The sequence below is a fragment of the Orycteropus afer genome, unplaced genomic scaffold (genome assembly GCF_000298275.1).
Source record: "Orycteropus afer afer isolate SDZICR_OR568_19922 unplaced genomic scaffold, OryAfe1.0 scaffold00235, whole genome shotgun sequence".
Classification (NCBI taxonomy): Eukaryota; Metazoa; Chordata; class Mammalia; order Tubulidentata; family Orycteropodidae; genus Orycteropus; species Orycteropus afer.
Genome location: NW_006921822.1, coordinates 2,646,631 through 2,663,594, shown reverse-complemented (window position 1 = coordinate 2,663,594; position 16,964 = coordinate 2,646,631). Strand labels below are relative to the sequence as shown.

At 41.7% G+C, this 16,964-nt stretch overlaps 1 protein-coding gene across 1 annotated transcript in view; it reads right to left on the bottom strand.

Annotated features, from left to right (window-relative positions):
- The window catches only part of ART3 (ADP-ribosyltransferase 3 (inactive)), a 32,660-nt gene extending 16,510 nt beyond the window's left edge, over positions 1-16,150 (bottom strand). The window contains exons 1-2 of the mRNA XM_007949032.1: positions 16,082-16,150; positions 6,718-7,429 (exon numbers count right to left, since the gene is read on the bottom strand). Of these exons, the coding sequence (XP_007947223.1) occupies positions 6,718-7,429; positions 16,082-16,150 (781 nt within the window). The remainder of the gene's footprint in view (positions 1-6,717; positions 7,430-16,081) is intronic.
- Positions 16,151-16,964: the final 814 nt, after the last annotated feature.

Below are 16,964 nucleotides of genomic sequence, written 5' to 3'. Positions count from 1 at the left end.
TAAGAGAAACTGAAGCAGAACCAATGTCCTTGAATTATGATGTGGATGAAGAATATTGAATACACCATGAATTGCCAGAAGAAAGCACAAATCTACCATGGAAGAAGTACAGCCAAAATGCTACTTAGAAGCAAGGATGGTGAGACTTCATCTCACATACTAATAACGGAAGGTTGGGCAATCCTACTTCCGTAGTCATACTGCCTCGGAAACCCAAGGAGGGGTCGCTATGAGTCGGGGCTGACTCGATGGCACATAACAACTACAACAACATGGACATGTTATTAGGAGGGGCCAATCCCTGGAGAAGGATAACATGCTTCCTCAAGTAGAGGGTCAGCGAAAAAGTCAAAGACCCTCAATAAGATGGATTGACACAATGGCTGCAACAATAGGCTTAAACATAGCAACGACTGCGGTGATGGCTCAGAACTTGGCAGTATCATTCTGCTGTACACTTGGTCACTATGAGTTGGAACCGACCCATTGGCACCTAACAACAACAATAATTTCTGTATACCTTTTAGCAATAATGTCTTTTTTCATTTAGAGGCACAGTCATATTTCAATCACAAAGGAACAAAGTTCTGATTATAGCCTTCTGGCTCATCGTCGTTGTCGTCATCGTTTGCCATTGAGTCGGACCCGACTCAGAGCGACCCCTCCTTGGGTTTCCAGGCAGTATCACTACGGAAGTAGATTGCCCTATCTTCCTTCCAAGGAGTGGCTGGTGGGTTTGAACCGCCAGCCTTCTCGCTACTGCCTCGGAAACCCAAGGAGAGGTCACTATGAGTCGGGCCGACTTGACAGCACATAACACAATCCTTCTGGCTTGGTCTTTTTTTTTTAATTTTATTTTGATTTGGGTGAAGATTTACAGAGTAAATTCACTTTTCATACAGCAGTTCACACAATAAACTTTGTCTCATGTCATTGACCAAAATTTACAATGCAACAGCTCCCCTCCCACTTCCTCCCCATAGTTACCTCCTCCCAGTGTCCATCCCTCCATACTCTTCTGCGCCCTGAGCTGTCTCCCTGTGCATAAGCAGCCCTTCCTTCTCCCATGATTGTTCTCTCCAGGACGTGTGTCTACCTGAGGTAAGTGTTTAACTCACATGCCTATACTTTGTTTGGCTGGAAACCACAGGTGTGGCTTCAATTCCAGACCTGCAGGGCAGCTAGGGGCCATAGTCTCAGTGGTTCCACCAGGCTCTATTGGACCAGCAAACCTGGTCCCCACCTCCTTCTTCTTCTTCTTTTTTTTTTTGCCTCCAAATGATTTTGAGTTTTGTTCCACATTGTTCTCCCTCTCTATGCAGGATCTCCTACATCCCTTCCAAGTGGATGACAGTGGTAGCTGGGCACCATCTAGTTCTTCTGGTCTCATAGTTGTATAGGTTGCAGATCGGATGGTGTACCAGTTGCTAGGACTGATTGTTTCCATTCATTTTGATTTTCTTCTTTCTTCTTGACGAGGAGAGACCCATTGTTGCATCTAGATGGCAGCTTGCTAGCTTTTAAGATCCCAGTCGCTACTGGCCAAAGTAGGAGGTGGAACAATGTTTTGTGTAGTATGTTATGCCAATTGAGCTTGATGTCCCCTGTGACTATGGTCCCAACTGGCTTGGTCTTTTAAAACTTTACCCTGGTCATTGTCCTTCACAGTGTGCTAAATAATCACTTTAGAGTTTTTGACCTTGTATTCCCATTAGTCATCTCCAGGTGGCAGCAGAGATTATTGGTTAGACAGCAATCTAGGGTTACAGCTACATAAGTGCGCAGTGCATGCAGATTTTCAGAACCCTCCAAACAAATGGTGCATGTGAAATTCCACAAAGAACTCTGATTGTGGCTAGTATGAACATTAATTAAGCTGCTACATCCGTCTGACCTTGTGAGCAGGGCCCAGGGGTGTGATGGGGTGATAGGGCGATGTGATGGAACCCTTGTAAAATTGTTCACTACAAATTATTAAGTAAGCATAAGTAAGTTTGTGCTTACTTTGCTCATTGGATAATTCAACACTGGCAGGTCCATTGCAGTTTGCCCACCCACTCCTCACCCCCTTTCCTCACACAGGGGCTTATTTGAAATTCATAGGGCCGTGGCTCATTCAGAATCAACCCTCTATCCCTCTATCCCTCTGCTCTACCACAATCCTAGTCACAAACAAGGAGTCTGCAGGCTCTTGTGGTGACCCTCTATGCACATCAAGTGGACATCAGTGCTTAATCTGATCACTGCAGCCAGAATGCCTCCACAAACGGCATTTGGCCTAATGCATCAGGAACATAAAAGCATTATCATTTCAGTCCATCCAACTGCACTGGATTCCTAGCCATGATGTGCTGGTAAAGTTTAACAGGCTCTCCAGGACCAAAAAAAAAAAAAAAAAAAAAATTGAATTTTAAAAAGTCCTCATTTGTAGTGTTTACTGAGATCCATGGTATAAATATTCTCAACCATCACCAATTTCAAGCTCCTGATGAAACATCAGTGACAGAGGCACACCCATATTCAGCTCCCACAAACCGGTAGGAGCCAACTCCAGCTGGTTTGGTTTTTAGACAAGCCCAACGTATGGCCTGTGAGGGGAATGGGCAGTTTTCTACTTGGCACAAATTTGCTTACTCCAGCCCTCATCTGTCCCTCAAGGAGCTTAGTTAGTCTCACTCATGCTACTCAGGGCTGGGACTAGTGTTGTGTGCCACTGAGTTGGTTCCGGCACACAGTGACTCTATATGACAGAACAGAACTGCCCCATAGGGTTTTTCTTGGCTTTAATCTTTACGGAAGCAGATTGCCAAGTCTTTCTTCTGGGTGGGTTCGAACCACTGATGTTGCAGTAAGCAGCCAAATGCTTAACCACTGCACTACTAGGGCTCCTAAGTTAAACGCCTAGGGTGCAAATTTTAGGGAGACACTCACTCTCATGATTATGCAAGTGCAGGGTGACAGAAGTGTTAAGACTGAGAATGAGGGCCTCCTTATATTTTGCATCCCAGATACCTCACTGGGCTCCAGGAGGCCTCATCCTAGTCCAAGTCCTGTGCCACACAGTTTCTGCCATTAAATCCTCAGAGGATTAATCCCAACTTAGGTATCAATGTCTTATCATCACTTCCCTGTCCATCCTTTTGATTTGTCTTGTCTACCTTGAGTCAAGGGTCTGAAAGCCTACCACAGTTCTGAGACCCCACTGCAATATTCACTCCGCTTGACAAGCAGCCATGGTTTATATTCAGCTAGAACATCACAGTCATAGGCCTAAAAGCCCATCTCCTTTTCAGTTTACTCAGTTCTACCGAAGAATGCAAAGCAGGGCACTTAGCATACTGTTTAGGGACAGGGCAGTACTAGAAATGTCATTTCAGTGTGACTTCTCACTGAAGTACAGGGCAGTTCCTTAGCTCCTCACTGACAACTCAGGAACCTGGAAATAAGATTATATAGGTGGGCACAACAGCTACCTGCCTCAGTAGCCTCATGCCTACCATATACATAGACCCGTATCTCTTGTACCAATCCATGCATATACACTCCAACATCTGGGTATAAGTGACATCACATTCAGGGGAGCCCAATGTTATGGTCTCCCCTCAGGTATTTATAGCTCATTCACAATCCTCCCAGCTCAGATGCACTTTACCAATCAGGGGTTTTACCATAGGCAGTGTTACACAGCTTTCATTCTACCGTTAAGCAATTACAAAGAAGTATTGCTGAAGAAGGAGCTCTGGTAGAGTAGTGCCTAAGACACTTGACTGCTAACCAGAACGTTGAGAGTTCAAACCCACCAGCCACTCCTTGGAAGGAAGGTTGGGCAATCTACTTCTGTAGTGATACTGCCTTGGAAACCCAAGGAGGGGTCGCTATGAGTCGGAGATGATTCGACGGCACATAACAACATTGCTGAAGAAATTCAACAGGAGGCCATTTTCTCAGCAGGAAGGACAAAGGGTTCTCTTAACCTTTTACTCACATACTCAAAGGCATATTATCACAACATTTCAGTATATTTGGGACAAAGAGAATATGCCAAGAGCTTCCAGAGGAAAAACAGGTTTAATTAAAATTTTCAGTAATTGGATTGGCTTCACACTTTCCGGGAGCAGCTCCAGAAACTAGGAGTCACTGAAAGAGTGTCTTCAAAATACCAAAGGGAAATAATTTCCAAACAAAAATACAAACTGACGTAAACCATGATTCAAACCTAATGGTAGATTTTTCTATAAAGTCTCAGAAAGTTTACCTCAGTGTCCTTTTTGTCAGAAACTTCTGCAGAATGTTTTCCCTCCAAAGAAACATTAAAAAAAAGAGGAGAATGTGAAATCCAAGAAATAGGGGATTCCTCTACAGAAAGGAGTTAAAGAAAAGCCTCAGGCTGGTAGTTCTGGAGCAATTTCAGGACAGTCAGCAGGCCTAAGGAGCTTATTGTAGAGCAGACTGATGGGGGCTGGGGGGAGTTTGGTTTCAAGAGAGGTGTGTCCAGAAAAAAAAAAAAATGAGAGTGTATATGAGATGTTTGAAAAGGAGATTTCTATTTATGTCAGTGTTTAGGGTTGAATTAATGATGGGATATTAAAAAAAAAACTAAGGAAACAACAAACAAACAAATCATACAACTCATAGCCTTGAGGTAAAAGAGGTATTTAAGAAAGGAAATACACCTCTGACTCAGCTATGACCAATCTTTGCTAAACTGAGAGAATAAACCCAGCCAAAAAACCCATTGTCATCTAGTTGATTCCAACTCATACCAATCCTATAGGACAGAGTAGAACTGTCCCATAGGGTTTCCAAGGCTGTAAATCTTTACAGAAGCAGACTGATACAGCTTTCTGCCACTAAGCAGTTGGTAGATTAGCAGTCAAGCTCTTTAATCACTGTGCCACCAGAGCTCCATCATGGAGAGAACAGGAAGGTGGGGAATGGGCATATGTTAGTGAGGATGGTAGTGGTTAGCAGGTACTTTCTGTTTATTAACCTAACAGCCATTTCTAATTCCCTTCTCTCTTACCTCCTAACTATAAAACCTGGAAAAGCTAACTGCTCCCTTTCTAAGCTTCTCTTATAGCTATGAATAACCAAGTAATTATTTTGGTTAGTGATCTGTCAGCAGAATCTAGTAAGGGTTTCCAAGGAAGCTTTTATTTTCCTGAATAACACAGGCAGATTAGCACCATCCCCCTTCCTTTTCCTTTTGTCTCAATCACTGATTGATGCCTACAGCTGCAATACGCACACTGCAAACACAAAGCAACAAATAAACATGATAAGGATGGTGGGACAGAAAGAAAAAGCTAGAGATACAGATTATGTAGTTGACGCACCACACTAACTCTGGACAGCATATGGCTAGACTTCTTATTAAATTAAAACTATCCGTCAGTTTTCTGTTTACTTACAGCTGAAAGAAATAAAGCACTCCTAATTAACAGAGCTCTGGTAGTGTAGTGCCTATGGCATTTGCCTGCTAATCAGAAGGCTGGTGGTTCAAACCCACCAGCTACTCCTCAGAAAGAAGACTGGGCAATCTACTTCTGTTGAGTTTCCACCTCAGAAACCCAAGGTAGAGGTAGCACCTCAGAAACCCAAGGAGTGGTAGCTATGAGTAGGAACTAAGTCAAGGGCAGTATGTTTGCTTTTTTTTTTAACCAATGCAAATGAAAAGGAGCCCAGATGGCACAGTGCTTAAGCGTCCCCCACTGCTAAACAAAAGGTTCAAATCCACCAGGCGTCTGCAGGTGAAAAACGTGGCAGTCTACCTTGGAAATCCTAAGGGGCAGTTCTACTCTGTCCTATAGGGTCATTATGAGTTGGAACTGACTCAGTGGCAATGGGGTAACTAATGCAATGGTGTATGAGAGCTAAGTACTCATCCTCTATTAAAAAAAAAAAAAAAAAAAAAAAAACCTCACTGCCATCAAGTCAATTCCAACTCATAGCGACCTCCACTGGGTTTCCAAGGCTATAAATCCTTATGGAAGGAGACTGCTTTATCTTTCTTCTGAGGAGCAGCTGGTAGGTTTGGACCACCGACCTTTTTGGGTCAGCAACTAATTGCCTTAACCACTACACCACCAGAGCTCCTTCTCATCTTCTAGGGGGGGAAGGAAATGAATAATGCCTAAAAATTTTTAAATCAAGAAATAACATGTTTAAGTATATTACTTAGAAACATGATAACAAGTACCACACACACAAAAAAAGGATAAGAGAATTAAAATTGGATGCGAAATTAAAAATGGGGGTGCGAAGAAGTGGGACATGGGATTGTTATTTTTCATTGTAAGTTTTATAGTAGAGTTTCTCAGCCTCAGAATGACCACCATTTGGGGCCAGATAATTCTTTGCTGGTGGGTGCGCGGGGCCGTCTTGTGCATTGTTTACCAGTGTCCTTGGCCTCTAGCACTAGATGCCAGTAGCAACCCTCCTCCCCAGTGGTGACAACCAAAAGTGTTTCCAGACATGGACAAATGTTCCCTGGGGTACAAAACTGCCTGACTGAGATTGATGCCTTAATTGCTAACTGACAGGTGAGAAGTTCGAGTTCACCCAGAAGCACCTCAGAAGAAAGTTCTGGGGATCTACTTCCAAAAACTCAGCCACTAAAAACCCTAAGGAGCACAGTTCTACCTGATCTCACCGTCTGTGCCTAAGAATCCTACACCCTCACTCCCAGGTAAGCACAGACAGAACAGAGACACTTACCACCTAGAAATGCACACTCGTAATGGCTGCAGGTCTTGTTTGTGCTTTGAAGGATAAAGCTATTGCCAGCCTCTTCCTGTGACACATGAAATATCTCATTCAGAGGTATTAAAACAATTCTTTCACTTTGTTTATCCAGAAATTTCTCAATGGAAACTCCAAAGCATGTGTTGATGGTTAACAGGCTATTCTGGTCATTAAGAACCTGAGGTTTGGCTGAATATGCCAAGGTGAAACGGCCAAACCTGGCTTGGTTTAGCTCTCCAAATAGAAATGAAATACCCTGACTTGTACTATATACCACAGTTTTGTAAGTGTCCTCACAAGGGCTTCTCAGAAACTGCAGGGCTCTTGTCAGGTAAAAATGTAAAGCTTTGAACTGGAAACTATAGATATAATCTTCTCGAGATTGGCCAGCCATCTTCACAGCTTCGTTGAACATGTGGTAAAATGGAGTTTGCTCCTGAGCTTGAGAAATATATGCCATCAGGGCTATTCCATGGTTATCCTTAAAATTCATAGGGAGAAACAGCTGAGTCTTCCGAACTTCCCATTTGGCTTTTGCATTTTCCCACACAGTCTCCAATAGCTCATGGCTTGCTTTTTCCTCTTTGAGCAGTTGGGGAACATATTTGATCTCCATCCTGTCAGCGCATTTCAGGTATTCATCATCAAATGCATTATCTGCCATGTCTAATATTTCAGCCTTCACCTTCAAAAAGAAAGGAAATTAATAATCTTGAAATAAGATATTTGGTTTATATAATTTTCTCTCACAGTACTGACCCCTACTCCCTTATCCCTGGCCAAGAATCTCTCCTTATTTATAACTAGCTTTGGATATGTTTTACATAGGAAGTATCTTTTATTGCTATTAATAACTTTTCTCAGTTGACATAATTGTATGAAAGAGTAAATGTTAGTGGATAAGGTACATAATTAGTGTTGTGCCTGTAACTCATTCATTTGAACATCATGGTACAGAGGAAAGAACAATGAGTGGAAATTGAAGAAATAGGCGTCTGAATACCATTCTTAACTATAGTTCTTCAATCTCTTCTTTCATGACCGATGGGACATTTACCGCCCACCATTTTCAGCCGCGCACTTTTCTTGGGAAACTGCTATTCCAGTTTTAGTATGTGCTGCCACCTGGCAGGGACCTGTATAACTGTGTGAATCTGATGAAGCACACCAATCCTACCACCAGAGTTCATTTGGGACATATGTTTTCCATATATTTGTATAAAAATCCATATTACCTAACATTTTTTTTCTTTAATTTCAGCATGACTTCCATTACTGAAAACATATGACATCAACAAAAAATTCAAAGCAGAAAATAATTCAGTCATGAAAAAGTTAAGACTACCGGGAGAATCGGAAATACTATGTGATAAATACATATACATTATATACGAAAATAAATATATAACCCAAAACTCCAAACCAAACTCACTGCCGTCCAGTCGATTCTGACTCATAATGACCCTTCCTTGGGTTTCTGAGGTGGTACCTCTATGTAAGTAGATTGCCCAAGTCTTCCTTCCAAGGAGTGGCTAGTGGGTTTGAACCGCCAGCCTTCTGGTTAGCAGGCAAATGCCTTAGCACTAAGCTCCCAGAGCTCCCAGATGAATATATACTGACAAGTATTACCCTTTTCCTTTTGGAACACCCCTTGTATCATCCATGTCGTTTAGGTAGAACTGATTCCACATTTCCAGCCCCAAAATAAGCAGGTGATCAAGGCCTAACAATCAAAACACTCTCAGAAAAAAAAAAATATGTCTGTTTCTCCCTCTAAAATCCTAAGCAGTAAGGAGGGTATTGCCTTAGCACTGCCAACATTTATCTTTCTGGTCCCATAGAGAATCTTGTTGGAAAATAAAAGTCAAGAAAGAAAAGGTTGCAGAGCTGAGAGGAGGAGAAAGACATAAAGCCTTGATAACATTACTTGAGATTGTGAATCAAGCTACGCCTGAACACCGTGTTTTATCTGTGAATTTTGTTTACAGTCATAAGAACAAATAAAATCTCTATTTCCTCAAGCGACTTCGAATTATGTTTCTGTCATATAAACCCAAAAAGGCCTAATGCATCTCTAAATGATACTATGTACACACACCATAACAAGTTGGGTGTTGTTGCTGTTGTTATGTGCCGTTGAGTCTGATCTGACTCATAGCGACCTCTCCTCCTTGGGTTTCTGAGGCAGTATCACTACGGAAGTAGATTGCCCAATCAATCTTCCTTCCGAGGAGTGGCCGGGGGATCATGGTATAATTAACATTAGCTTGAAGTTGGACAAGTCTGGATACAAATCCCATATCCATTATTAACTAGGTAACTAAGCCCTTTCTAAGCTTCCATTTTTCTCATCTAAAAATGAGGATAAGGAGGAAAGTAATATCTGCCTTGCAGGATTTTTGTGAGGAAAATTATATAATGAGTGTATGTAAAACCTTTGGCCCCATGGTTGGCATATATCAAGTCTTCAACAAACTGGTTATTTTTATTAATTCATGAGAGAAATATGTGTCATGTTGTAAGATCCTCAAAGGTGGAACTTGATAAATCATATTTATCTTTGAATCTCAAGCACTTATATAGCACCTGGCAAAATATTTAAGTGAACTAAGTATTAAAAACCCTGTGCATTGGCCTATGGATCAAAGATGTAGGGTAAACAAAAAAGGACACTTTTTATGGATTTCTACAAGTAAAAGGATAATGCTTTTATGGTGATATAAGTTCCTTTATGTGGCCTTCTGTCTTGGTTCTTTGGAAAAACAGCCTGAGAGATTCCCCCACCCCCCACCCCAAGCCCTGAGAAGTCACCTTTGTGCTAATTTTCTACCCCATGGGGTTTGTTACACATTCTAGGTAAACTGTAAAAAACTTGGTTTGATACTTTTTGTCTGGTGCTGGGCTACAGCCTGCCTTGTGATTAGTACGCACCATGCAAGGACTGGTCAATATACTATGCAAATGAAGTTACTGTAGACTATGCAGTCTATGCAACGAGCTATGCTATAGTAAGTCTACTATGCAGATGAAGTGTCTATGGCCTACTGAGAAGAGATTGGTCAGTTGGTAGCCCTGGTGGGAGAGTCATGCCTTAAAATTGACAAGGAGTTTGTAATATATATATATTGTTGCTGTTGTTGTTGTTAGGTGCCATCGAGTCTTTTCTGACTCATAGCGACCCCATGCACAACAGAACAAAACACTGACTGCCCTATCCCGCACCAGCTCCACAATCCCTGCTATACTTGAGTCCATCATCGCAGCCACCGTGTCAATCCATCTCGTTGAAGGTCTCCTCCTCTTTTGTCGACCTTCCACCTTACCAAGCATGACATCCTTCTCCAGGGAATGGTCCCTTCTTACAACATGACCAAAGTAGGTGAGACGAAGTCTGGCCATTCTTGCTTCCAAGGAGCATTTCGGGTGCACTTCCTCCAGGACAGATCTGTTAGTTCTTTTAGCAGTTCATGGTACTTTCAGCATTCTTCGCCAGCACCACAACTCAAAAGCATCAACTCTTCTTCGGTCTTTCTTATTCATTGTCCAGCTCTCACATGCATATGAGGTGATTGGAAATATCATGGCTTGTGTCAGGTGCACCTTAGTTCTCAAGGAGACATCCTTGCTCCTCAGCACTTGAAACAGTTCCTTTGCGGTTGACCTCCCCAGTGCTACATGTCTTCTAATGTCCTGACCGCTGCTGCTTCCATTGGCATCGATTGTAGAACCAAGCAATGTGAATTCTTTGACAACCTCAATCTTCTCTCCATTTATTGTGATGCTGCTCATTGGTCCAGTTGTGAGGATTTTTGTTTTCTTTATATTGAGGTGTAATCCAGACTGCATTCTTCAACCTTCATCAGTAGGTGCCTTAAGTCATCCTCACTTTCAGCAAGCAAAGTTGTATCGTCTGCGTATCTCAGGTTGTTAATGATTCTTCCTCCAATCCTGATACATATATATATATAAAAGCAGCCAACCCCACAGAGGTTTTTCAGATAGGAAGCAAGAAGCAGCAGAAAGGAGAAAAGGCAAGAAAGAAGAGAGAGAAAAGAGTCAAGAAATCTAAAAGAGCTGTAACATGAATTAAGGGCTCTAATACTGAAGACAGTGACAAGCTCTGAAAGGGGCTTGTGGCAGAGCTGGTGGCAACAGATGGTAGGGCCAAGAGGAGCCTGTCCTGAGGGAGTGAGAGGAGGCCTATCCTCAGAGGGCTGAGATGGGGTGTGCACGGCAGAGATAAGAGACTGCTTGCTTGCATGTCTGTCAGAAGCTAAGAGAGCTGCCCTACACTGAAGAACAGAGTCTTGGCCTACATGTTTTCTGATCCCAATCTTCAGTTGTACCCTCTTATGTCCTTAATAAACCACTTAACTGTAAGCATGGTCTGTGAATTCTGTTATGGCCAATGCAACATATTATCAAACCCAGAAGAGAAGTAGAGAGTGCCATGGGAGTGACAACTGGTGTCACAATTGGTAAAAATGTTGGAGAATAGAGGTATGTCTGACCTCCACCTCATGGAAGTCAGCTTTGGAATGATCCTGCTCATTATCCCCTCTGAAGTTACAACAGGTTCTGATGTTACTACCACTTTTTTACAGTCCTCTACCTCATCCTCACTTCCCATTATTCTATACCTGTATGGTTCATAGGAGCTCTGGTGCCATAGTGCCTAAGGCATCTGACTGCTAACCAGAAGGTTGGTGGTTAAAACCCACCCACCAGTCACTCCACAGAAGACTGGGCAATCTACTTTTGTAAAGATTTACCACCTTGGAAACCCAAAGGGGGTCACTATGAGTTGGAATCGACTTGATGGCAGAGATTTGTTTTTTGTTTTTTTTTTGAGTTTGTGTAGTTTTAGTTGCGTAAGTCTGCTTAGCCTCAGCTGGAGGTTTTAGAGGCAATTAGCCAGGAGCTGGTAAAGTTGCAGCTTCAATGTGAATGATTCTTAAAGTCTGCACATGTGTGCATGTATGTGCATGTAAGAGAGAGAGAGAAAGAACAAAACAAAACAAAAACTTGATCCCTACTCTAGCTAATTCCTCCACACTATCTCTTTGCTCCTCATCACAGCCAAACTTCTGAAAAGAGATGTCTATCCTTACCATCATTTCATTTACCATATTTATCGTAACCCTCTTCAATCTGCATTCCCACCCCCATTCCTTCACTAAAACAGTTTTCACTAAGGGGGCATTTTTTTGTAGACTCCTTTACAGAGCCACCATAATCTAGCTAGCCATTTAATGCTGGAGTTCCTCAGGCTGCTTATTTTCTAACTCTCAACTCAACCCCTAAGCAATTATATACATGCTCACAATATGTACCAAACCTATGTATCAACTTCCTACTTGATACTTCCACTTGAATTTCTCAAACATAACATGTCCAAGACTAACTCATGATCTTACCATCTACAACCACCAACGATCACCACCTAACCTCTATTTAAGATTATCCATCTGTGGAGTTTTCCTAGAGCCCTCATTATCAGTCACCACGTGTAGTCAATCCATCGCTAAGCCCCAACTTCTCTAGAGTGCATTCTATATGTTTCTATATCCCTGGCACTAAGTGCTTTACATGTACTGATTCATCTAATTCTCATGGAAACTCTTATGTGTTGTTGTTGTTGTTATGTGCCATCGAGTAGGACCCGACTCCTATGTAGTAGAGTAGGAGTTTCAATTTCTATGTAGTAGAAACTATTATTATCCTCTTTTGTACAGATAAGGAAACTAAGGCAGAAATGGGATAACTTGCCTGGAATTGTGATTTGAACCCAAGCAATCTGGGTCCAAAGTCTATCCTCCTAACTAAAATATTCTATTACTGCTAAAGAATAAGAGTGTTTGCACTGACGAAGACCACTGTCATTTATGTGGCACTTTTAACTCTTCAGAGAGCTTAATTTTGTTTTCATAACAACTCTTATGAAGATTGGGCATATAATCATCAGCACCATTTCACAAATTAGGAAACTGTGCCAGCATCAGAAACTGTCTTGTTTACCAGCCACAGAGTATTCTGTGGGAGAAGTTATTGAGACCACTCCTGGGTCTGTAGGTCAGTTCTTCAATATGGGAATTTGAGCTTCAGGAGATCAAATCACTGCCAACGACTAGCCAAGAAATACACTTTCCTCTGCAGCACAGAATGTACCAGACTGAAGCCTGGACACCACTACCTGATTTATCTTCAAGACTTCATTATGGTATAAGACATCGTATCCTAAAACCACCTCCCACATACCTCACATCATATCACAGTTGATCCAATGTGTTCCTGTCTTTTCCTAATGCATCTAACCAGTCTCTACATGTCTAATTTTAGTCACCAAGACTTTCTGGCCAGAGGCCACTGCTGATTGTGTGTTCTGTACAGTGAGTGACTGGAACAGTAACAAAGCTTACAAATGCCACCACCATTCAGGGAAAACAACTCAATGGACACTGACAAATAGGTACAAAAGGCTAGGTGAACAAGCTGATTATATTTTCTTCCTCTGATTGACCCACTGAAACAAAACTCCATACTGATAAAATTTAATTACCGAAAATTTATGAGAAAAATATGGAAATGGCCTAAATGATCAAGAACAGAAATTGGTTAAATTTCTCTATGAAACATTCATAGAACAAAGATATTAAAACTATACTGTTGTTGTTAGGTGCCATCAAATCATCTCTGACTCACAACTACCCTATGCAAAGCAGAACGAAACCCAGTCCTGTGCCAGCCTCATGATCCTTGCTATAAATTATACTACAACCCATCAATTCTGCTCCTAGGTATATTCCTCAAAGACTCAAAAAGAAACTTGTACACCAATGTTCACTGCAACACTATTCAAAATAGCCAAAAGGTGGAAACAACCTAAATGCCCATCAACAGATGAACAGATAAACAAAAATGTGGTAATACATACAATACATACATACTCAGCCAACAGGAGATGAAGTCTTGATATACGGTACAGTATGGATGGAGATTGAAGACATTATGCTGAATGAAATAAGCCAGTCACAAAAGGACAAATATTATATGACCACAATTATGTAAAGAGATAAGAAAAGCCAAATGTATAGAAACCGAAGTTTATAAGTGGTTACCAGGAGTGGAAGGCAAGCCGGGAAGAGGGGTGAATGGTGATGAAAAATCTGTTGCATAGCTGATTATTGTGATTACCCCCAGTAAGTTATTCACTTGTAAAAAGCTGAATTGGCAAAAGTTGTGGGATAGATATATTTACAACAACAAAAGAGTAGCTGCTGAGGCTGCTTATGTACAGTCATACACTTCATGGGATTTGCTTCCTGTTTGGAGGAACATAGGGTCATGGTATCATGGGACATCCCAGGTAAATGACCTAATAATGTATTTAACGCTTCTATTCTACATCCTAGTTTGCTGCATAGTGCCTGGGGTCTTAAAAGCTTGTAAGTGGCCATCCAAAGCACAATTAGTCTCTATTCACCTGGAGCAAAAGGAAAATCAGCAATAGGAGAAGGATATGGAATGTGTGGCTAATTTCCTCCATGAACAACTACTTCCTCTGCAGGGAGACCAGAAGAACTAGATGGCACTTGGCTAAAATTACTGAACATTTTGATCAAAGATTCCATAGAAGAATCCTGATCAAAAGGATCATATAGAACAGGATTCAAAATTTTCATGGACTCCAGACTTTCTAGAACCATGGAGGCTGGATAAATTCCTGAAACTGTTTCCCTTAGATAACTTTTAAACCTTAAACCAAAAACATCCCTGAAGTCATCTTAAAACTAAACAACAGTTTATCTTAATTAGAAAAAAAATTTAAAAAAGGAGTCTGCCTTGAGCATTATGCTCTTTAAGAACTAATGTGAGAAAATGGTGATTGTATAATTTAATAAAAAATATTAACCAAACAATAAATGTAGGTGGTTTTATTTGGAGAAAAATACATGGCATTTTCAGAATACTTAATAACAAAACCAAAAAGCAAACTCACTGCCGTTGAGTCGGATCCAACTCATAGCAACCCCTCCTTGGGCTTCCGAGGTAGTATCACTATGGAAGTAGATTGCCCAATCTGCCTTCTGAATTTAATAACAAGAAGAGACATTTGTAGCATTTGTAGCACAGTATTAAAAATTAAAGTAAAAAATAGTGTGTATAGTGTGAATATATTTTTGTAAATTAAATACACACATACACACAGAAAAAAGCCAAAGTGGCTATATGCCAACAGGTAAAGAGTCTTTCCCTCCATGTGAAAGATTATACACTAATTTCACTTTCTTCTAAAGGTGCTCTGGTGGTATAGTGCTCCTGAGCTCCAGGTGACGTAGTGCCTAAGGCATCTGACTGCTAACCAGAAGGCTGGTGGTTCACCAGCCACTCTGCGGAAGGAAGACTAGGCAATCGACTTCTGTAGAGACACTGCCTCGGAAACCAAAGGAAGGGTCACTATGAGTCAGAACCAACTTGATGGCAGTGAGTTTGTTTTTTGGTGGTGGTACAGTGGATAAAGCATTTGATCGCTAATCAAAATGTTGGCAGTTTGAACCCACCAGCTGCTCCATGGGAGAAAGATAAGGCTATCTGCTTCTGTAGGGATTTACAGCCTTGGAAACCCTATGAGGCAGTTCTACTCTGTGTCATAGTTCACTACGAGTCAGAATCGACTTGATGGCAGTGGGGTTGGTTTTGGTTTGGTTTACTTAAGTTTTCAGTCTTCTACAGTTAACATATATCACATCTGTAAAATGAAGGAAAAAAACACTATTTGTAAAAAATTCATTGACCTATCCCACTCCAAGGAGCTCTAGTGGTGTAGTGCCTAAGGCATTTGACTGCTAACCAGAAGGCTAGCAGTTCAAACCCACCAGCTACTCCTTGGTAGGAAGATTGAGCAATCTACTCCTGTAGAGACACCACCTCAGAAACCCAAGAAGGGGTCAGTCACTATGAGTCGGAAATGACTTGACATCAGTGAGTCTGGTTTTTTGGTTATCCCCCTCCAGCTCATAGTGATGCTTTAGGGCTGAGTAGAGCTGCTCCATAGCGTTTCCAAGGCTGTAAATCTTTACAGAAGCAGAATGCCACATTTACAGAAGCAGAATGCCACATCTTTCTTCTGTGCAGTGGCTGGTGGGTTCCAACTGCCGATCTTTTGGATAAGTGCCGAGCACTTTAACCTCTGCACCACCAGCCTCCCCCCCCCGCCCCCCGCTGACCTGTCCTTCCTGCTATCATTTTCCATCATCAACCCAAACACATGCCTCAGGCAATGTTATATCAAGAGCTCCCATTCCAGTGACCACATGCTTCTCATTCCCAACATTACCTGGAAGATGTCCACTAGGATCACAGCTGCCAGCAACATGGTGACCATTTCAAAATGTCCTGTCTTCATTTCTCTCTTCTAAATTAAAATGAGGAAATTTCAAGTTAGTGGACTTAAAAATAGAGTTCAGAGGAGTAGAGCAGGATAGTACTATATGTATTTTCATTCTAGGTAAGAATGATATGAAAATCAGGAAATGATCATCATTAAATTTCAAACCTTGAAAGCCCATTAAGGTTTATCTAATGGTCTAATTTCTTCCTTCTGCAGACGAGGAAACAAAAACTCTGAGAAGTTTAGCTATTTTCTCAAAATTAAATCGATTTATTTTCATACTCCTCCAGACATGTCCCATGATCTATCAGTCAGTTTGTTGTGTTTTGGTGGCTTGTATTGCTATGTTGCTGGAAGTTATGCCACTGGTATTTCAAATACCAGCAGGGTAACTCATGGTGGACAGGGTTCAAAAGAACTTCCCTACTAAGACAGACTAGGAGGAAAGGCCTGGTGAGCTACTTCCAAAAATTCTCTGGTAGCATAGTGGCTAAGACACTTGCCTGCTAACCAGATGGCTGGCGTTCAAACCCACCAGCCACTCCTCGGAAGGAAGGTTGGGCAATCCTACTTCCGTAGTGATACTGCCTCGGAAACCCAAGGAGGGGTCACTATGAGTCGGGTTTGACTTGACGGCACATAACAACAACAATAACAACAACATAGTGCTGGAAGATGAGCTCCCTACTTTGGACAAAAAATCAAACCAAATTCACTGCCATCAAGTCAGATCCGACTCATAGTGACCCCTCCTTCAGTTTCCTAGACAGTATCACTACGGAGCTCTGGTCGCATAGTGCCTAAGGCATTTGACTGTTAATCAGAAGGC